The 22,863-nt window shown below is 39.3% G+C and overlaps 2 protein-coding genes across 4 annotated transcripts; one reads left to right on the top strand and one right to left on the bottom strand.

Moving 5' to 3' along the window:
- Positions 1–1,219: 1,219 nt before the first annotated feature.
- Positions 1,220–18,662, bottom strand: LOC111242975 (uncharacterized). Of its 3 annotated transcripts, none has more exons than XM_022787952.2 (5): positions 18,036–18,662; positions 4,328–4,451; positions 3,051–3,169; positions 2,731–2,932; positions 1,220–1,643 (listed from the first exon to the last, which is right to left on the bottom strand). In XM_022787952.2, the coding sequence occupies exons 1-5, from the start codon at positions 18,085–18,087 to the stop codon at positions 1,325–1,327; spliced, it is 816 nt and encodes a 271-aa protein (XP_022643687.1). In that variant the 5' UTR covers positions 18,088–18,662; the 3' UTR covers positions 1,220–1,324. The 3 variants fall into 3 exon arrangements, with proteins under 3 accessions (XP_022643687.1, XP_022643688.1, XP_086848868.1); XM_022787953.2 differs by lacking the exon at positions 18,036–18,662 and adding an exon at positions 5,462–15,430; XM_086992742.1 differs by lacking the exon at positions 18,036–18,662 and adding an exon at positions 5,734–15,430.
- LOC147758447 (uncharacterized) lies at positions 15,418–22,863 on the top strand. Its single transcript, XM_086992745.1, has 3 exons — positions 15,418–15,584; positions 22,212–22,275; positions 22,510–22,863. Exons 1-3 carry the CDS (start codon positions 15,443–15,445, stop codon positions 22,688–22,690), a joined length of 387 nt encoding a protein of 128 aa, XP_086848871.1. The 5' UTR covers positions 15,418–15,442; the 3' UTR covers positions 22,691–22,863.

Raw genomic sequence — 22,863 nt, 5'->3', positions numbered from 1 at the left:
GAAGTAAAGGACGGAAGGGGGGTTTAGCCTCGAAGGACTAGTCGATAGGAGAAAGACCCGACTAAAAAGGCGTCTGAAAATATATAGTTTGACGGCAGTGGGCGAGAGTGCGAAGATACTAGAATCGCAAGAGATCGTTGTGATGTTGCGGGGTCGTGGGGCGTCACAACAAGAATGCCAAATTTGCAAGGGGCGCCGCCGTAGCGCAAACCTCAACAGAATCGGTAGCGATAACCGAGTGTCAAGGCCAACCGAATAATAAATAACTGCTAACTCTAACGCGGTCTAGACATGAAAGCTCTAGACCACTTGCCGATGTGTCGTGTGCTTTCGACTAACGACCTAGTCAACCATGGTAGCCTCTTGATAGATATAAAAACATCATATGAATACTGCTTTTATTTCATTTATGTGGAAATCAAATACGTTTTTCCATGTAAAAATATGCGATGTAGTTTTTACTGTTAATTGTCAAAAAACCATATATTTCAACATGGTGTTCTTTCCTGATATATATATATATATATATATATATCTCAGAAAGGAGCTCGTTTCTTGATATCGGCAAGGCACGTTTAAGTAGAAGACTACATTGCGCTGACTCGACAAATGAATAAATAGTTAGAAAATACAAAACAAGTTTTCTTTTGAAGTGAAGTGTACTTGAAGGTGAGGCCTTAACACTCGGGTCGCAGCACAAGGTTATCTTTAGAAATTAACGGATTCTGTTCCTTCCTATAACACACAGCCCTTAAGTTTCTCTTGGTAACTTTTAAGCTATTTCCTCAACCATACGTCGTTACCGTTTCTCATACGCATTGCCTGTGTACAGGACTTGGATCCCGCGACATAAAGTTGAGTATCATATTATGTCTCTTTAGTAACGTTAAGAATACAAGATGTGGAGGTGTTTAAGCTGCTCACAAAATAAATGATTGGCTCATATTGAGTCAGCGCCTGGCAAAGCAAGTAGAAATACTAGTCGCGTCCCTTTTAGGTTTCATCACTATGCTCATTAGCATCTGTGATAAATAGTTTTATTTTTAAAATAACCGTAAAAATAATAGTCATTAGAAAAAGGTAGCTAACGTGCAAGTGTGTTTCTTTTGTAAAATTGAGCACTCAAGAAGTTCATCGTGTTCTATTCGGTAGATTGGATGGAAGATTCTTCTCACGCGTACATATTGAGGTATTTTTGGTGCAAATAACACACCTATAGTTGAGTCGTTACTTTATTTACCTTCATGGTAGGTTCATCGTAATAAACGATAAAATACATATGTATATATACTCTTTGACTCAACTCTTCTAAATTGTGGGTTCGTTACGTGGTCGTAACGAGGCCTCCGAGGGCCCATAGCATCGACGTAAGTGAAACAATAATGCCAAGCACGACTGATCGTATAGTTTCTGCCAGCGATGTATGCATAATCGTATGGTGACCATTTTTCGCGCTATGTTGTTTCGTGTCTTGACCGGGAAGTCGAGAGTTGCTTGATGGTAGCTGGTTACAGAGCGTTTTGAAGGGACGACAGTTGTGGTCTAGACCCTGATAGATTTGGCGCAGTAAGTTTTTGCTGAAGCTGCGTCCCCCGCAGCGGCCAGCATGCACTTGCGTACATTCATACACAGCGTAATACGCACTGAAAATCCGAAAAAAAAAACGGCGACGAAAAAGTAGTAATATGTATACTATTTCGAACACGGTTCTAACGACTTTTACGTTAGCTGTCAAGCTAAGCGTATGTCCAGCTCGACAAAGAAACACAAAAGTTAAAATGATATTCCTGAAAACAGCCTTTTTATGTTAAAGCAAAAACTTCAAATTGGCAGAAAAGTCGTAGCGTCACTTGAATACGACAATAAAATGATCCAGTCTAAATAACTGAATAATCAAGGCAAACTGGTCCGGTGTGTACCTGCAGTCAAGACTATATGTAAGGAAGAGAAGAAAGGTATTGATGAGTGAAAGTGAGCGAATCTGTTATATATATATATATATATATATATATATATATATATATATATATATATGTATGTGTATCTTACTGACTGTTACTGCACAGGTCAAAGGGCAACCATCAGTAATTCCTATATAATACAGCAAAGTAAGTATTGTTTCTATTCCTGCACTTCCTCGCGAGCGCACAAGCTGAGGTGGAGTCCGCTTAATCTAAAGCCATAGCAGACGCTTTAATCTCATAAAAAGCTGACGCATCACTTCCACAGTGCTTCTTGGGATAGTTTTGTGCGATATGGAATGCGTTTAGAATAGTGGTCGGGCAGATCACCTGATTTGACTCTTGGTTATCGAAGGCGCCTTCCGGAAGTATGGGGTAAGCTAAGTCTAAGGGTCTTCCAATAGGAGACTGAGAAGCCTCGGAGGGCAGCAGTTCTTGATTCGTGCAAAATCGGCTGTGCTCAGTCACAGATAGATATCTTATCGCCAGGAGTCGACAAACCCCTCAAGTGTAAAAAGAGTTGCTGACAAGAACATCGTTTAATTTGCCAAAATGACTGCTTCCAACATAAGGTGGGATTTAAACACGCAACTTATGCGGGCTTAGGGCTTATGACGCCAACTTCGCTACCGCCTCAGCCAAGGCAAGGATGCCCCCATGCGGGCTAAGTTGTGATATGGCGGCGTCTACTGGACCAGCTTCGATTTTGTCTTTGACAACTTACCTAACCTATAATGAGCCTTGGTTTATGTTGTCATTAATATCTTACCAACACAGATTGTATAAAAGTGCAGCGGGATCTGATGCTGAGGTGGCGATACTTTTAGAAGAGTTCTTTTTGATTCTCACGAATTGCGAGATAGATGACCCGTCAAACGCGGCTGCCAGTAGCTTCGAGTAAGGCTTTCGACACGGCCCGTCAGTCTTTTCCGAGTAAATTGCCGATATGCAGTGCGCCTCTTTTAAGTACTCTACAAATCATGTGAAGCAAATAAGATTAAGCACATGTAAATCAAGTTACAAGAGGTTTTCTATTATTTGCTGCTAGTGTCGTTGTTGCAAGAAGTTGAACAAGTAACATATATTTACCATCCTGAAAAAGCCCCGGCCGACAAAGATCGCGGATAACAAGCTGCTCTGCTTTGACAGCCTGCGCGTAAGCTGCCCTTACATCGATCTGACACGACTGGGTTTCCTCCAAGATACATCTATAAGGATTTAAGATGCAAAAATTGTCAATCATCCAGATAATTAAGTGTCTTTTTTCAGTTCCAAGGAAATATATACAAAAATAGCATGTGCTATAAGCGACATTTTGAGTGCTTTCTTTCTCACAGATCCGCCAGCTATAACTGCGCCTAATGGCGTTCTACTAGTATTTGCTCGTTAAAGAAGATGATTGTTTTTTTTCTAAACAAGGGCTAGAAGTAGTAGGATCATTAGTCTTTTGTAGAAAATTGGTTAATTATATTAACAGAATAATCATGCTCTCGAAATTTGTCATCTAGCCTTCAGCTGAACATCAACCAGCTGAAGACTAGTTGACGCCCCTCCGTGAGCGCGTACGCCAGAGATTTTATTCTGAGCGAATAAATAAACAATTAGTTTTACTGGACTCAGCTTTAGTAGTAAGTGAAGTCTATATTTATTCATCGATAGTATTTAAAGTTTGTCAGTTTGAAAATGGTTTGAAAGCTCAGTATAGTATTTGTGTACAAAGTAACGAAGTAGCAGCTATAATAGAATTTTATCAACCCCAATCTCGTTTCAGTCACATCCTACGATGCCCAAGAACATGCCAATTTAGGATATATAAAACCCTGCGGGGTCATTCTTTCATCTTTTGTATAACTAAAGCTGATCTCAGTTAATCTATACAACAAATAGTATATCAAAAGGCAAGCTCCATTGCAAATTCTGCCGGCCAGTGATATGCACATTGTGGCGTCATCATCTATTCCTGTTCCATAATGCATAGAGCTTTCAATCTAATGGGTATGGTGGTTACAGGGCGAGAACAAGTAATCGTTGGACGCTTTAATTTGCAATAGGTCTTTTTTTGCGTATACGTAAGAGCATAATAATAATAATAATAATGTTACTGCTACTAATGTTTGATTCCGTTATAGGGCTTGGTGTTAAGCGGATCAATTACATATTAGTGTTATGGTAGCTGATGTAAGGGTAGGCCGTAAAAACGGAAGCTTCCAACATACTAGAAAGGGAAATTTTCTCTTATTGTTAAAACGCTTTTTGCAACACGAATCCTATTATTATTATGTATAGCAATACTTTTCACATGGACGCATCGCTTCGTACTTACTATTAGTTACAGTCCATCGCCGACCAAACGCGCGACAACTTACCGATGGGTCTTTTCCATACTATCACAGTACGTGTTGAGCTGACGAACAGTGACAACAAAGCGGGTTGAGGCAAGTTCCTTTTGAAGTCCTGACGCACAACCAAAAATTCTCTCGTACTCACAGGCTGGAAACAGGTAACGTCATAGATCGATTAAAAAACTCCAAAGATGACACGCGTGCAAAGCTTAATTAAGATTTCCCTTATCCGCTATGATTCAGCTGCTTGACGTCTTTTATAGTCGTTGTTTCGATCATACGCTGCTGCTATAACTGCTATCGACAAGTGCTTAAGTACCCACCTTTCTATTTTCATTGATAAACTAACCCTACCAATTTATGGTCGTTTCCGCCTTAGTTCACTTGCAAGTAAAGTAATTCGGATTTGCTACTGTAACATGTTAAACTTTGGCCAGCTCATCTTTGCAGACAGGATTTCGAAAAACGGCATTATACGAAGTGAAAATAAGGTAATAGGAAAAGTAAGTTCTAAATGGCAAAACCTGTGCCCCGGAAAATATCTCAAACGAAATTATAAACATTGTCCTTCTGTATATCAGTCTCGTGTGCGATGCTCCCAAATCAATTGGGTCGACGGTTGATAATACTTGCGTCATTAGCAAAAGGAACGCTGGTGGCAGCGTTCTGGACAGATGAAATTTTGACGCATTATTACTCCTTAAGTTTCAGTTTCGTCGTAAGTTTACCCGAGACGGCCAAACACAACGATTCGATTCCGTTTAGTTCATCTCTAACGATCGACTGTAGCAGCATAGGGAGTTTGCTCTTGAATTAATTTCGTACAAGTTAGAACGGTTTTTTAGATAGTTTGGCGAAATGCGTTTTCTGTGGTCAATATATAACCAATAATACCAAAGCCCCTAAACGGAAACACAACTTGTCGTTATGGCTGAAGCATATTCTCTGATAACAAGTACCGCTCTGGAAAAGAACAGGAAAAAATAGGCAATGAACCGATAATCGAGGCGGCATGATGAAGGTCTAAAATAGCTCAGTGATATGGACAACAGCAAAATGTATACGCAACGTATGCAAAAGGTCAAAGCAAAGATGGTAAAGAGCAGGAGTCTAGGATACAAGGAAGAAGTGGAGATAATAAAGTATGAAGAAACTTACCTATGCACATACACTAAGGAGTGCGTACAAAATGATGCCGAAGGATGAAAAGGATGTACACGAAGCAGGCGAGCGAAGATTGAAACATGGGAGGGGAGCAGAAGGCTACTGGTTTATGGGATGAAGTTAAAGGGGTAAAACTAATTAAGACTCCCTTTGCCTTTGCTTTCATCCAGCGGTCTTTATCCTTCTTCCGTCTCATCCTATCCCTTCTATTCTTTTCTACTTACTCCTTTAACTCTTCCGTCCCCCACCGACGTACACACACGTACCACTGCCAATGTCGTTATCCTCGTTTGTACGACTGCTGATGTAGGTGCTACTTCGCTGTTTCCATGTTCCTTCTGTTCCAATTTTCCGCCCTCAACATATCCCATTTATCCTTGGCATTCGCCTACTGCTTCGCTGAAGATAGAAAATTTCGAACTTTTCTCTCTACCACGAGCCGAACACGAACGAGCAACCTCTAGACTAATGAGTTTTCTACACTGAGCAGTGTCGCCGGCGACAGTGCGGTCGTAGCAATAGAGCGCGTAGGCACAATCTGGGTCATCATTCGCTTCTCTAGGGTTGTATAGTTCGAGTGAGAGATGAACCAGATAAACGAGGTAAGAGGATTGCGAAAAAGAGGAAAACCTAGAGGGATAGAAAGAAGTCCCTTTTGTGTTTGGATTTTTCTCGGTGTGGGAGTACTTGTCCCGGCAGCTTTTGAGACCCTCCTCATTGCCAAATATGCTATTACAAATTTTATTGCCCAGTGATCTGAAAAAGGTGATAATCCAAAGGCGCGAAGCGTGAAGATTATGGTGAAAACGGAAAACTTTTCGTTCAAGCTTTTGCCGAACCGCTTTAGAGACCTTTGTTATGTATGGCTTGGCCTTTTCGTGAACAACTATAGGTTTGTTTTGTCTATTGTTTTTTTTCTGTTGCGTCGTGCAATCGATATATAGGTTCACTATAGGTTTTAGTGACCATTTTGTTTTCATCAAACATTTTTCGTTGAATAAGGTATATACGGTTCCGCCGAACGCAAATCATATATTTTATTAATGGAAACCGGGCTTAACTTAAGGCCCAAGTACATGTCCTTAAGTGACTTATTGTATTCTACGTAAATAGATACACTAGCATTGATGTAAAAACATCGTTTCTGGCCACCCCTAAGAGTTCTGCGTCGGGATCTGTCGTCCTTGCAGCGTTTGTTCGCTGTTGAGCAAAATATGTAGACACAGTGGGAACCCGTGCTCCTTTTTGCCCGTCACTTGGTTTGTACTATAAATTAAATATTTGTTGGTAGTCAGATGCTCTTTCGTGGGCCAACTAACGGGTTGTCTGTATAGAAAGTTCTTTTCTGAAGACGTTATTCTAAGGTAGTTAAATGGCCTTTTGAGTTCAGCAAAAAACAAAATTAGGTAGGTGATGAAAAGGCATATAATCTACATTCATAAGAAAAGTCTATTCATTACAATGGGCTGATTAATGAGAAAAAACTTTTTTTTTTTTATAGTTTATACATGTAAACAAACCCGTAGATAATGAAATAAAGAATATAACATTTAACAAAGGGTGCATATAATTATATGACCTACACACACAGAACTTTAATACTCTTTCGTGTATCACTAAATAAGTCACCGAGTTATGATAATAAAGAGTTCTGTTACGATGTACGACCGTAAGTCTGTAAATTCAGCCTGGTATTCAAATACTGCCGATTTCTAGGTATAAGTCAATAATACTAAATAAACAAGCAAATGAGAACGTATTTTTTTGTTTATATATTTCGTTTTATTTAAATTAGCAAACAGGAGAATTAACGTTTGGCCATCATTCCATATGTTCTGAAGGTGTATAGTATTTTTAGTTGTGTATTATCATATTACGCTGGACAACGTAATATTACATTTCAGTTTGTACGCTCGTAGTCTTACCTTCCCGCACAAGACGTCTTATGGCCCTTTTCTGCGTAAGGTCAGCAAACCCCATCCTCTCAGCACCGGCTCTGATTTTAGAGAGGCCTTTAACTACGACTGTGCCCGACCACATAGAGCGGACAGTCCAGACGAACAAAAGCTTCGAAAGCATGTGTGTAGAAAAGAGATAAACTAAAAATAAACGCGCGCGCTCCGCTTGTCGATTTACGATTCAAGTTCTATGGAACAGGGACAAAAACGGGTCATTGAAGCCCTTTCAAAGGTCGAAATGGAGAGAGCAATCATTCTTGCCAACCTTCCTCTCTCAATTATGCCTCATGAACTCTTCAATAGATTCGTTAGAGTAGCTACAACTATGTTTGACGATAAACATAACCTCAATTATTCTCAAATTTTACAGTGTACAGTTACTGAGAAGTTTTACAGTGGATATGGTAGTAGCTTTGCCGTTCCCCTGTTCAGATATGGCTACAGATTATGTACACGACGACGAATATTATTGCTGTTGGCCTGAAACTTTCCAATATCCGCAAAAATATACGCAATTTCTTTTGCAGACGAAATGGCTACATTGCCTATATGCATAAACCAAGCTCTGTTGAGTAATTGCAATTGATTCGTAGTGAGAGACAAGTATTAGTTTAAGTTGAAGCTTATATCGCTGACATTTGCGGATCTGAGGTCCCTTACGCATCACACGAATCAAAATCATAAGCCGCTTTACTTCGAAATATTGAACCGAAGCAACGTGAAGACGAAAAAGACGAGCTTTAGCAATAATAAAAATAATGTGCGTATTCTACATCCTTACTTTCGCTGAGGTGTATCAAAAAAATTGCATGTTTTCTATTGAGCGTTTGAATTGGCTGTCATTTCAGTAGTTACGTCGAACACGACCTTGCAGTAGGTCACGACGTATCCAGGCGGCCCTGTGCCTGGAAACGACCTACCTGCACTCGTTAAATGCGTGTACTGAGCCCTATTGAAAGTTGGACATTTAAGTCATTTAAGCTATACTAGCAAGAAAAATCAAGGCGCGACTGTAAAATGGAAATATATTATCTGTAATTTTGCGCCAACAAATATAATGGGTCAGCGTTACATAGTAATGTGAACTATTTTTTGACATTGCCATAGTCATTTAAGGATAATTTTATTTTCCTAAAATTATCGAACTTGTGAGTATATATTTAATAGAGAGCTTCGCGGAATGGCTGACAGAGTTAATGGCATTATGAGAATGGTTAAAGATAGACAGCATAATTCAAGATAGGCAACTTGGAAAACGTAACGGTAGTGTCTTACGTGGCTTGTTTATCATATGTACACACACTGATACATCCCTGACCCCTGATTTGTGCAGCTATGATGTCTATAAAAAAAACATTTGAACAAACGTAATGAATTGGGCGACGCGAGATGTTAATACTCGATATGCGCTCTTGAAATCTTAATTGTAAGATGCCGGTAGAGGTTACGCAAGGGTACATCGTGGCCATAATACTACTGAGTCTGAAATCTCTCTATAATCACACATTTGGCTTTTCTATATATTTTTTCCTCTCATTAATACAAAGAGATTTCTAGAACTTTTCTCGGATAGTCTCGCCATTTTTTTTGTGAGAGCAGTTCTTTGAATGACGATTAAGTTTCATGTTCCTTACATAGAGGCGAAACGAATTTAATGTAGTTAGAAACACATGTTAATGAGGTATAGCTGCTCCAGCTATCGTATTTATACCCAATATTATATTGCATTACCGTTGTATGATAATGATCCAGTTCTATGCAGAATATACAGAACCGAGTGTCAAGTGGGTTAGGAAAAAGAAGAGAAGAAAGCAGCCAAAAATATTATTACTAATATGCTTTTTGATTAGGTTTAACGATTTTTAGAGTCTCAAATAGAGAATTCCAAATAGAGGAGAATTCCTCTCAAATAGAGGTGATCAAAGTAATTTTTTATTATTTAGTATAGGACTGATATCTCTCATACAGAAAACCTGCTCGAGGTCCTGAATCTGAGAAAAATCAGTGAGACTGTGTTAACGCCGATAACGTCTAAACAACTAAGTCGACTAATGGATGCAAGATACGATCGAATCGCTAGCCGTCTAAAGGAACAACTTTGCTGTGGATCGACACCGTGATGCAGTAAAATCGCAAAATCATTGTGTACGGAATAAAAAATCTAGCGACCCATGTTACGTAGATAATGAACGAATAATTTCGTAAAACGTCGGAATTTCGGAAATTTGCGTAAAAGTCTACCAATGAATGGGTCTCAAAATAGTTGTTATTAAACCACCACAAAACTGGATAGACCTGCCATATTTTCATGGTATTTTCGAGAGACTGATTCCCGAGTGATGATGACTGGAGAGTCAACTGCACCGCTAACTGCAGAGTGCTCAACAGTTCCACTCTGGCAGTATTAACTGAACAGGCATCCCCATTTTGGACGGGGGAATCGGAAAGCACACATTTTCTACTAGGTATTTCTACTAGGAAACTACTAGGTATTTCTCGATATCTCTTTTTTTTTTCCACAGGCTCGATTTGTCCTACTTTTTACCTAAAGATACGTTCAATCACGAGGCAGAGCGAAATCGAGTCTTTTTAGCTTGTTTGTCCACCCCGTATCTTTCAGGTTTTCTAAATTTTTGCTCTCCATGGCCTCTCGTTCGTTAGGGAGAACGGGAGTGGGAGGAAAGACACGATTCGAGCAATACGTACCTCCGCGTAAGCTGTCATCTTTTACGCCGAAGAGCGCTATATTAGTTTGAACGTGTTCGCCCGCAGGCTATATAGAGCAATAGATATTTTAACAGGCAATCGAATCAATTTTGCGTAGGACTGATATAGGCGGCAGCCAGTTGTATTGGTTCGGGACGGGACCGATGAATGCCTGCTACAACTAACACGAGGCCGGTGAAAAACCCGACACCTAAATTGATCGACGACGGGAGCCTGTACAGCAAAAATCCTACCGGAACAGGAAAAAAGAAGCTTATATGCCGGGGGCCACAAAGGCGGCCCTGCGTGACGATATGGATACATCTGACAACTTGGTCCGTCGCTGTGGCTACGACTTGCAAACCGGTTTTGCTCTGTACTTTTACTCGGCTCCTGATGTTCGCTTTTCCAACATTTGCTACAGAGCTTGTTACGGTCGTTGGTTTATCGTTGTTGATACACCCTTTCTGGGCTTGATGCAACAGTACCCGTATGCATGGGTCATAAATGCGTCCAATCCAGCCGATCCCAGTCAAGGCACACACAGCATAGATATGCGATGTTTTCGTCGTAATTTTGTCAAAGCCTCAAACAGCATAGCCGCCACTTCTTATCGATAATAATTCATATCAGGGGAAATTTAGAGCTATCATATAAAAAAACAACTGGGGCGTCCCATACCCAAACAAGACTGAAATACCCAACTAGTGGATGATACGAAAATTTCCTCGACACCATATATCTCTCGTTACGATGCAGTACCAAGTATTACTGTATATGTATAGGCTTGTTCACGTTAAATTTCCATAAATTAAATAATGACTAAACGATAGACTCCAGTGACGCCTGTATACTTAAAACATCCGTAACTTGATTTCGATAACTATTTAGATCTCTCAATTTTTACCGTGTTAAGCAGAGATGCGGTAATAAAATAATCTACGCGTTTAAATTACTACAAACCGAAGTAAAATTTTCCAATTAAACACTTTAAATTATTCTAATTGAAAAGGCATTCATTACCGAGCAAGAGCTACGACGCTAAGGTACGTGATGGAGAACAAAGCAAATATAACGATGTACTGAGGAGCACATTAGTAGGATACAAACTATGCGTCCCTCCGAAGAATACAGTTCTCTTGATAGCATTACTGGATTATTTTAATCATATACGTTTATTGCAAGCTTGAGAATACAGTCAAATACATAGATTGCCCGCCAGGATACAAACGACTAGTTTATTTCATTCAGTTAAAGCACGAGTATTTCGTGCCTGCGTATATCGTTGACCTGAGATTGCTCGAAGGCAGAGTCCGCAGAGCTATAGGACCATATGCACGATGTCACAAGGGATACGACGGTAGAACGTTGATTCGCTTTGACCGCATTTCACTTCTAATGGGAACTGGGAAGGTTGTAAAGGGAAATCGTTTCGGACAATATGTATTTTTCCCCGTTTATTTAACTAGCTAGTTTAACATCGTACGCCCTTAGCTTCCGATAGTACAGGGAGCATGAAATCTATATTTGCACGAAGAAAAGTAAGTGACCCTAATAACTGTAACCTTGAACTTCAATTAGTTTCTAAAATATTTTGAAAACGTTTTGCTGCCGTTCAAATAGATTATTCTATATAGGCTGTTATAATTTGCTTGTTCATAACGTCCCCGTGATGAGGCAGTGGTTGTACGTTTGCCTTTGAACCTTAGCGGTACGGTTTGGGTACGAAATCAGGCATACACAGTAAAACTACTATAGACCAGCCGATTGGTTCAATGGTTACCGGATATAAACTATTTAGTTCGTTTGCTTGTGGTCACCTCAATGAGGTGGGACATTGTAAGTGGCAATCTAGATGAGTGTAAGATACGTATGCTATTAATTCACTATGGCACAGTACGATACTAGTAAGCCATAAGATTTTACTTTCATGACAAACGGAAAACTGAAATAGGTATATTCAGCAATGTAACTTAAATCCAGTAAATTAGATGCTTAGGCTGAGCGCACTTTTTGGAACGGATTGAAGCAAAGCTTAATTTTCAATACCTCGGATAAATAGTAGATAGATAAAATATTCTATTCTTTACACTAGACACAGCAAATATGAAGCACATTTTCAAATCACCAGAGGAAATTCAGTTCTCACTTGATGCCACGGATTTAAAATGATGGACCCGAATTGTTATTTAGCCCACCTTTGACGGAAGTTTCGTAGAAGCGCCGCGCACAGATCAAATTAATAATAATGATATATAAAGTTAAGAGTAAAAAGTGCCGATTTTAAATTGTCAGTTGAAAGTAATTTCTAAAGAGGGTGCAGTGGCCGCTTCCCATTCTGGTGGATTAAGTCGCAGTGCTTTGGCAAAACTTGAACTTAATTTTTAACGTAAAATTAACCATAGCTCAATCGCTAAAAATAACTTGATCGTATATCAAGGGAGGAAACCCGCGTGCTTGAGATATAAGTTGCTTGAATATGTTTGAAAATAGCCTGGGAGGCCGATAGGTATGCCCGATATTTAGAAGCATTCAGACTACTTATTTACCTTCGCGTCAACTATTTGTGGTTTTCAATATTTAGCACAGAATCGTCACTTTATTGACGACCCTTTCCTCCACGTAGCTTTTATGTTTACATCTGTACTAGGCACACCACTATGCCGTTTTCTCTTTTAAATTTTAACTAATATTGCAACTGTTTCGCTAAATTTAGCATGAACTGTATGTTTCGTTTCTCCATCTCGTATTATGTCTTTTGGTCTACTTTTTTTTCTTTTGTGGCCGACAAGAACCGTAGCATCTCAGCCGGGTGCAAATAGCGTGGTCACCCCTTTCTTACCTTTTCGCTAATCGGACATAGACACGAACGCACAGAGTTATAGTTAGTGCCTGGCACCGGAAAGTCCCAATTCTACGTGACCTTCATTCCCCACCCCGTTTTTTCGGACAGTTTTACTTGCGCAATTTCGCTAGATGGGCGTGGATAGTCATTCAAACCCTTAACCTCTACCGGGCTTCATGCTTTTTGCCACTAAGAAGCCCCTTCTACCTGTCCACGAATATTAAAATCCTCTTTCCTCTATTTCTCAAGCCGTACTGAAAGCCATATTTTAATTTGTATTTACTCAGTTGTTCTCCGATGCTCAATACGAAACCGTTGGAACTCGATCAACGGATGTACAAAAAGCAGTGGCACGCACCGTAACCCTTGGTGAAACGATGAGGGAGATCACTAGAGTTTATGAAAGCACAGCTGCTTAGTATGGCGGCCCGTGTAAGCCTAAGTGCTGAGAACTCGACCTTTTATCGAAGAATCCTAATAGACAGCAGCTCGAATGTTTTTTGAAGCCCTTTCCTTGCGGCACTTTCAGAAGCTCTTTTCGTCTTTGTCTACATGAAACAGCCCTGTTTGTGCGCTCGTCATTATAAGTTGGCCTACCTTATATTCTATTCCCATGTGCTATGGACTGCGCGATGTGGTAAAACAGTAACCGTTAGCATTATTTCAAATACCTATATCTAACCTATTATTTACTGGAAGGAACGAAAAAGAACGCAAACATTTGTTACTGCATTTTACTGATGAGGCGGTCGACTGCCAGCCTTTACTACCTGTCTGTCTGTTTGATAATCATTCTAAGCGCGCGCTGCGTTACTGAATCGGAAGACCGAGAAATCTGATTGAATTTACATGGATTAATTCTCATCCAGACCCTGAGCCCCTAATGATTACTTTCTTAATTATTAAGCTATTCTACTTTCACACACTTCTAATGCGTGTGCACAGATAGCACTTTATTACTCAGCAAGCTCTAACATCGATAAAATCTGTTTCTTGTAGTCTTCTTAACCAGCTGCGAAGTATTCTTTTTGGATAGCGCCACCCCTTTATATATATATATATATATATAGAGTTATGGTCATGCGCGTCTCCTGCCGCCTTACGGTGAACTTAGGTCTGCACATAGAGCTTGCTCTACTACTATTCATCGATAATACACCGGGGCTGGTTAATGAAATCAGGGCCCAACATATTAGCGCGTATTCTGCTAAAAGTGTAGCGTTGAAGTGGCTTGCTAAAATTAGACGAGCTTTATAGATGTTGCTATGAGAAAAAAGTTCCTATCGAGATCGGATAATTGGTAAAACTGTGTTCGCCTTGTAAGGCCCAATATATCTAGATATGGGTCACGGTCATTTGGGTCTAAAATAATATCAATAAATGTTGAGCTGAGCAGACCAAATTAACTTCCTCCGTATGTAGAAATCGTACATCGTTCGCCAGTTATTTTGGAATTTATATTACGTCTAAGAATGAAGAAGAAGAAGAAGAAACAAGAAGTATTGGAGTATGTGGACCAATAAAAAGGACATGTTACATTCGGGCCAAATGTAAAGCGTGTCCTTTGCAGTGGTCGAGCTGTATGATGATGCATCTCTCCTCTATGACTGCAATAGAAATTCTAACCAAAACGGCTTACCGCATATCCGCTTTTCTATGGAGATAACAGGTAACAAGCTGACACGACAATGCCAGTTATTGAGTAAACCATATTTGTTTGCTGCACTGGAAATGATGCAATCGTCGCACTGTCAAAGGCGGAAGGTATCAGCATAGGCTGCACGCCCTTGCAAAGTTCCCGATTCGCAAGTTAACCGAATGAAACTTCAAACAAAAGTGGTATGATCTACCTTTTTCGCATTCACGACGGCTATTGTTAGGCCCTATTATTTTCTCTCATAATAGTTACAATCACATAATTTACACCCAGCTTGCCGTTACAGATATTTTTTCTAACGCACTATATGTTTCCGTGCGGAATAACATCATATGCTTGCAACCTCTATCCAGTGTCCAAAATGGTTGTCCGTTTTGTAAATGACCCACCCTTAATTATATATGTCATAGCTATATATACGTAGCTGTGTTTAAACGTACGTATATAGATTATCTCAAACTTTTTTAGCAGCAGGTCTCATTGCACGAACAAGATAACAACTGTATATATATAGGCCGTTTGTTTGATGCACTTGTACATAGCGTATATATGTATATGCTACGGTTACTCTTCCACAGAAGAGATACTGTCGAATATCTTTGCACAGCGCCATCTATGTCTATTACAGCGCAATTAGTTACTGCTATGTCCACTTGGTACAGGTATGCGTACTAAATATCGGCGTCCCCGCCTTAATCAAAAAAACGAAACTGCAGGAACGACAGCAGGGAGCACTTTTGGCTGAATAGAAAGGAGTTAAAAGTTCAGGCCAAAGACAGCTGTCTCCTAAGGAGGGTGAACCATGGACGATGGTCAAACATAAAGTTTCTCTTTTCGCTATCCAGCTTCGACTGTCGATATCTCTTACTAGCATGTGGCCTAAAAGCCGTCCTATAGAGAAAGGACAACAGCTGGTTCGCCTATTAAAGTGTCTCTACATTCATTTAGTGGGTAAGTTTAAATCTGAATTGACTTGAATCGCGCATAATTTTGGCTTGACGGAAGTCGCATCCGTTAGTGAGAACGAATCGATACGGTATCCCTTATATTTCTGCACCTTTTCCTTCTGGTGGGAACATAAGCCAAATGGGAAAACCTGATTCCCCTGCCTGATAGGCACTACCGTCAAATAGTGTCTAACGTACTACAGGATAGGAACATAAGAAGCAAATCAGCTGGAAAATCTTGTTGTTACTAATAAGTGTCATCATTTTGCTTAAATCGCCCGTTTAATCTAAGCCTGTGTGTAACATCCGAACAGCTACTCGTTTCCGTTAGATCTCAGAGTACTCCTACATAGTTACATAAGGTATGGTGACATCGAGTGATAATATCCGAAACCAATGCGTTTTTAAGAATTTTGTTAAAACTCCACGAGCCTCTGGTATTTGAAGCTTCGACAACATACCGGGTCAGAAGCTACAATGAAATAATAATTGTTATTTCGCACGACCGTAACAGTTTTTGTTGTTGTTGTTGTTGTCGTCATCTAGGATTAGATATACAGTTGTTGTTGTTGTTGTTAAATGGGGCTTATATAGAGAAAAAAAAAACATATGATTTTATAGAACTTTTTTGCACGGCACGTGAATAATCGAGTTGTAGCTAAAATGCATCATAAATACATTTCATATTTCCAAGTCCACGATGATTGTAATAAGGTTATAAAAAAGAAGACATAAATAGGCTTTTAATCTTTTGCTACGAACGCTTCCACCAAAAACATATGTTGATTAGTACGGCCAAAATATATGTTCTCTCTGAACCGACTATACGATCGAACTAATTCAAACATATATATATATACGAAACCGATCATTCCTTTTAATATTTTTTAGTAATTTTAATGACCTAATTCTTCTTTGAAGATGACCTGTAAGATAGCGCTGGTCAATTTTTATATGAGTAACACCTTCGCTTGTTGGCCACAGCAAAATACATATCTCGTTGGGCACATCCTAGACATCCCAAAGTACATCTGCAAAAAACGGCTTTAAGCCTATGCACGGGTGTTAAACTGCACTACTATACACCGGGGTTTGTATTCTCATCATCAAACGTCATACCCTCGGAATCCGTATTGCTGAAGGACATACAAAAGACGATAGTTGAAAGTGAAGCTCAGTCTAGATTTCCTTTGTTAATTAAAAGCGATTCTTTTAGTGGATTTGCTTTGCAATAGGTATAAAGTAATTAAAAGTGAGCGTCTAAACATTATAGCAGACCGCGGGTCTTAGGCAGAATTAAGGCTTTTGTAGTCTAAACGGCTTATTGTATTTTACCAAACAAAATAATACTACCTTGTCCAACTGTCTAACAACTTTTAATTCATGTTAAATTCAGCTACATTTACAGTTGTCCTAATCCATCTAGGTGTCACACTATTATTCTCACGTGTCCGCATTCTAAGCATGTTATGATGTTTTGACGATAAATGAACATGGCTCGCCTGCCCTTCAAAGAGAGATCCTTGCTATAAAATAAGACACCGCGCTCGCATCTGGCAAATAATACTCAAGACAATTTATAAATTAATTACTAATCAATATTAAGGTTGACTTGGCAGATAGTTGATAATGCCCCTGACCAATTTAGAAGACACGTCAAAACCTAACCTATAAAAGCACACCAGTTTTGCTTCTAGTTGTACAGCCATTCGTCATGGATAGCCTTATCGCTTTCAATGAAATTTTATTTCAGGTAAATGCGAAAACATTAACCTTATACTATTGTTAAGCTCTGCTGAGAATCTTTGCACTATTTCAGCCAGCGAGTGGTTCAGTAATAGAACAGCTTTTCCTATCTAGAGAGCTACAGTAATTAAGGTTACTTTAGACCTGATTGTCGTTAAAATGAGCGAGGATCAAAGGTTAGTAGTATACGAAGGCGAGTATTTGCTTACTTGAAGATTACAGACACTTTTGTAAAGTTCTGTCAATAACCCTTTTTCCATTGGTTACATATATCCGAAAATCTCTTCTCTTTGGAAATTTTAACATAGGCTTTATCTGACATCGTTGTCTGTCTTATTATATATTCGATACACATTTGATCGATCTCGTGGTATCTATAGAGCACGCTTAGAGGAAGAAATTTATCAACCTTGTGTTACCGAAGGTAACATATGCCATTATAGGCTTACACATTTACCCCACAAGTAAAACGATTTCTTATAGTGTAGTGATGACTGCGAGGGCCATGGGATGTTACAGACGTATTATATATGGAGCTGAATTTTCGCGAATCTCCTTTTTATCCCCTAACTCCTTAATTATTTAAGGTATATACCTTATTCGTTCGTATTTGCTAGTTATTAACTATCAGGCGTTGATCTACCTACCATACACATATTCTACCAAAGCAAACTCAGGTTAGATTCCCTATAGGTGGCTCAATAATTACCGCAACACCAGGTGACAACGGTCCCAAGCGCGACAGTAGCCCACAGGAGCATTTCCCGTATGAGCAGCACCTGTTCAAGACGTTTTCTTCTTTTTTTTTCCTAATTAATATTACTATTGCTAATATTAATATTGCTATTGCTGCTGCCTCAACTGTAATCACTATTTTTATTCTATTTTTTTGATCAGGCCTGTAGTTCCAAGCGCCACAACCAGGTAGCATCTGTTCAATCGTTTGTCGCGATGGCACTTTTTAATCTCTCAGCATCCGTTTCTTCTTAGCACCGCACATTGTAGCATCAGCGGGTAGTAGCGAATTGTTCACACTCACCGTCTTTGACCTAGTCACGGTACTGAAGTATATCATTATGGAGTGCTATTCAAAATAATAATGATAGTAGAAGCAGTTGTGGTATTACTATACATGGCATTGTCACCTTTTCATACCAGTCTTTATTCCTCTATTACGTACTATACACGCGGCTTCATGCACACATACTTTTACACTGCCGAAAACACTGAAATCGCGCGGCCTGTCAAGACCGACCAGCCACGCCGCACTTAATCCTCAATCCACGTACTCTCGAATGAGGATCGGAAACTGGCTGAAGGTCCGGGTCGAGCGGCTGGAGCATCCTCTGATCATCTCACTGCAGGTCGTTACCCTTTCCCGACGGCCCTCGCCTGCGGTCGCTGTGCTCTCACCTACCAAAAGTTCCTTTCCTTTCGAGTTTTTTTGGTCACTTAATTTGTTATTCGCTTGGTTATGTGCTGACACCGAAGGTGCATGGAAATTTTGATTTAGAAAGGCTTACGTGTATAAAGGCTGCAGTGACGTATAAGTGGCGAGGTAGGGGGAAATGATGCAAGAAACTCCATATCTCTTCACCAACTGAACAGTAATATTATAGGAACAGATAAAGCATGTGCAGTAAATATAAAGATTTGATCGTCAGACCATTCTTTATTAATTTAATCGTAAAGCACGAAGACAGTGACCATATATTCCAGTATTGGCCGAACAACATCGATCAACAATAGAGCAACAACCGTGACGGAAATGGAGAAGTACCATGAAAACTGGGCATAGAAACCATGATTTACAAATGACAGAGGCATTATCGGAGACCTTAGAAGTTGCCGAGCAAACAAAAAATGCAAATCTTATATATCCACTGGAGAAGATGCTTCAAAGACATCACTAGCGTAAAAAATTTGAATACTTAAAGTTTAGCCAACAAAAGGGACTTGTATATTAATAAACAATAAAATATTCCATGGATTGTACGGGATAGATACCGCACCTTAAATCAGAGACATTTCCCCTGGTACACACAATGTTATTTGCTAGCTTCTAGCGAGCTACCTTCAGAAGCTGACTTATTTAAGATTACATTACAAATTATCTCTTAAAATCAATAAACAATATATTTCTGTTAGATTATAATAATTAGAAAATACATTTGCTAATGAAAAATATGTTTAAGTATTTTCAAAACAGTTCCAAAAATATTCGCTTCTAGCCCGTATGACTTAACAAATGTACACGCAAAATGACATGTCTGCCATCTTGGCAAATGGCTTACGTATGCAACTGGTAGTCATTAATCAAGACATCTTTAAGTATCCAGCGCGAAATATAACTCTACTCTACTCTACTCTACTCTACTCTATGCGATGAATGCAAAAGTGGGCTCAACAATTATTTCAAGACATTCAGAGTGCTCTCGTCCGGTAACACTGTTTATTCTGTGCAATGAAGACGTCTTATCAACAAATTGAAAAACACTACCCTGGTTACGAATTTATCATGCATATCAGAAAGTTCCTTAGGCCACGTGGGCTGACGGCTTCGTCCTGAGCCTTCGACCCATATTGAAATGATACAGTAGATCTATTTGGACTTCTCCAATGCGATTTTCGTGTGGCAAGGTTACCGGGAAAAGTTTTTGACTCTAGTGGAAATCTTGTCCACCAAATTCGCTTTATCCTAAATGCTTAAACTGAAACAGCTTAGTGAGCCGAAGTAGTTTATATCACTTCAATGAAGTCCATCGCAGATTTTTGACCTCAAAAAACATATTGCTTCCACTAGCATTGGACACAAATAACCTCTTATTGAGGGTTTGACGAAGCTGAACATATTTAACCGAAGTTTAAATGCCACTAAGTGAATACGAGTGTTTCGTTGTAATTTACTTGCTAATGTTTACGTGCAATTACGAACGTGTATGTATGCGTTCAGGCATAAAGTTAATTAAGGTGTAGACCCTTAGATAATAGGAGGCTTGACAAGGAATAAACGTCGAATACTTTGTTATAATCGTAAAAATCCTACGCGTCTTACGTGTCCAGAAAAATAGCTTGTTGCTTCACATCCCATACAGCAATGTTCTCAGTGACTAGATTGTTAATCTGTTGAATATAAAAGAAAAGCTCCGCTTTTCTTACTGAATCTATTGTACCAAAGGTCAGAATTTTTGACCGGTTTTGTCAATCGGGTTTGTTTCTGAATATTGTCCATTCAGAAGCGTAGATCTGGTGTTCTAAAAAAACGAGCAGTTCCAATAAATCTCTATCGCATGAAAACTACAGCGAATGATCTGCCCAATGTCGGTCTCGAAGACGCAGTCCTTTTGTGCCTGCCTGATCCTGCGGATGAGTGTCCAGATATGACCAAAGCCTCGAGAAGCAACTTAAGTAGGTGTCATAGGATTAGAACGCTTAGACAATTGTATCGTGTAGGTATAGAGAAATTATGAACTAATCAAGGGATCTTAGGTACCGTCCTATGAGATGTTACTAGAGATTAAAAGGGCTCTCTCAAGTTCGTCGTTCTCAAACGGATACAATGTATTGGGAAAACTTCAATAGACTTCATTCGGGTACGGCTTACTAGTCACGTCCAGTTTAGGACGAGGTTTGGCAAAGTTTGTGGGTCGATAAAATAGCACCAATTATAGAGCTACGACGTACAGTATTTAAAACGTCAATTGTGGTAAAGATTCTGGTCATATTGGACGCCGTGTATTAAAACGTTTAACGAAAATTTCGAGTTAATTCTTATTTGTTGCACACACACACACACACACACACACACACACTGACTACCTAAGTTACTTCTACTGTTCGAAATTCTATCGAAGGTACTCAGCCCCCAGCAAACCAAGCGCCAGTAAGCTCTACAAGAGATTTTATTGTTCCCTGTCTTTACTACAATGGCGAAAATATCTCCGCAAAAATCTTTGCAAGTAAAGCTAAAAAGTACAATGCTACTAAATTTTATTTTGTTCTTATTCCGACCTTAATCGAAGAAAGCAATTACGAAAAGCAAATTTAGCAAAGATATGTACCATTTATTAGATGGTAGCTAAAAACAACTTCGACGAATAGAACTTATATATATTGTAACTAATTTCTCCTGCCCCAGTTTTATCACTATTTCTATAAGGTTAACCTTTTTTCATCGCTGTTTTTACAGTTGTTATACACTGTATAACTCGCAAATACGGTCTCCATCTTACCATGAGGATAAACATACTTTACAAAGTGCCCGAGACCCTTCTTAAAACGTCATGTAAAATATCCCCGTACATCTATTGAATTACAAAGCATTGCATCTTTCCTCAAAGAAAATAATTTGTAGATGTGTTGTAAATTACATAAAGTGTATATATATATTAAAAACATGCTTTTACATGGAGGGGGGCGGGGGTATTTCAGCAAACACATTTTTTGAGCACGTTGGCGTACCAAATTATCTGGTCAAACGTCTTAAACTAGCTCTCAAGGTCGAAGTCTTTAAGAGATCCGTCTTCGGAAACGTACCGGTCGACTTTTATAGCGGCCGGGTTAGTCGTAGCCGATAACAGAAATAACACACATGTTATTTTTGGGTTATGTACAGCCCTTTTCATTCCTATAAAGGCGCGTTATCTATTTTACTCTGTTTGAAACACTTACAAGTTAGTGTTCAAAGGACCTATAAACTATGACAAAAAATTGTGTAAAAGAATGCTAGTACAGCGATTTAATTAATTAACACCACGTATTGCCAAGCGGTTACCTTTAGCAATACCATGACCAGCTCGGTTATAGATTCTAGGAGCTGAACATGAACATTAACGCTTCCAAAGGCCCATTGAGTAAGTCATGCACGCCGTGTGTGATTTTCCAGGAAAGATACTGATAATCAAGCTCAGAATCGTTGCAACTTCAAGTAACCAGCATTACAACAGGCGGTAAATAAAACATGCGTTTTTGCAGGGTATCAAGTACTATGTGTACCAAATGCGTTATAAAGCACAAAATAATTAAAGAAAATGGGAACAGGTAATTCACTCGACACGACACTAGGCAGGAGGAGATGGAATTCTGACATCTTTTTTGGACAGACTCAAACTTTTGAAAAAACGAAATTTTTAAGCAAATTATATTTCATTGAAACACAACTCATTTACGGGTTTCTGGTTCAGGATCGGGATAGTGGTTCAGGTGACGTCCATTGAAAAGGGAGCTGACCAAACGATAGGCATCAATTCGATTACCCTACAGCACATCGGAGGCAACTTCACGTTTGCAACCTTACCAGGTTGCTGTTTCGGCCTATATAAGGTCCAGATTGCGGGAGAGACCCGCGAAGAAATCATCATATGAACCCTCTTGGAACAAGCTGGTGGCAAAAATTCAAAGCAGTACTTTTTCACGGAAATACAAAAAAAAAAAAAAAAAGCGGGGCTTATATTTGCGTCAATACATTGAATCATACTTGTTTTCAATAAACTCAAACTACCTTTATTATTATACAGAGTTATAGCTTCATAGCCCCA

This window comes from Varroa destructor, unplaced genomic scaffold (genome assembly GCF_002443255.2).
Source record: "Varroa destructor unplaced genomic scaffold, Vdes_3.0 BEIS01000001.1, whole genome shotgun sequence".
Lineage (NCBI taxonomy): Eukaryota > Metazoa > Arthropoda > Arachnida > Mesostigmata > Varroidae > Varroa > Varroa destructor.
The sequence above is the reverse complement of the archived record's forward strand: the minus strand, read 5'-3'. Positions and strand labels throughout refer to the sequence as shown.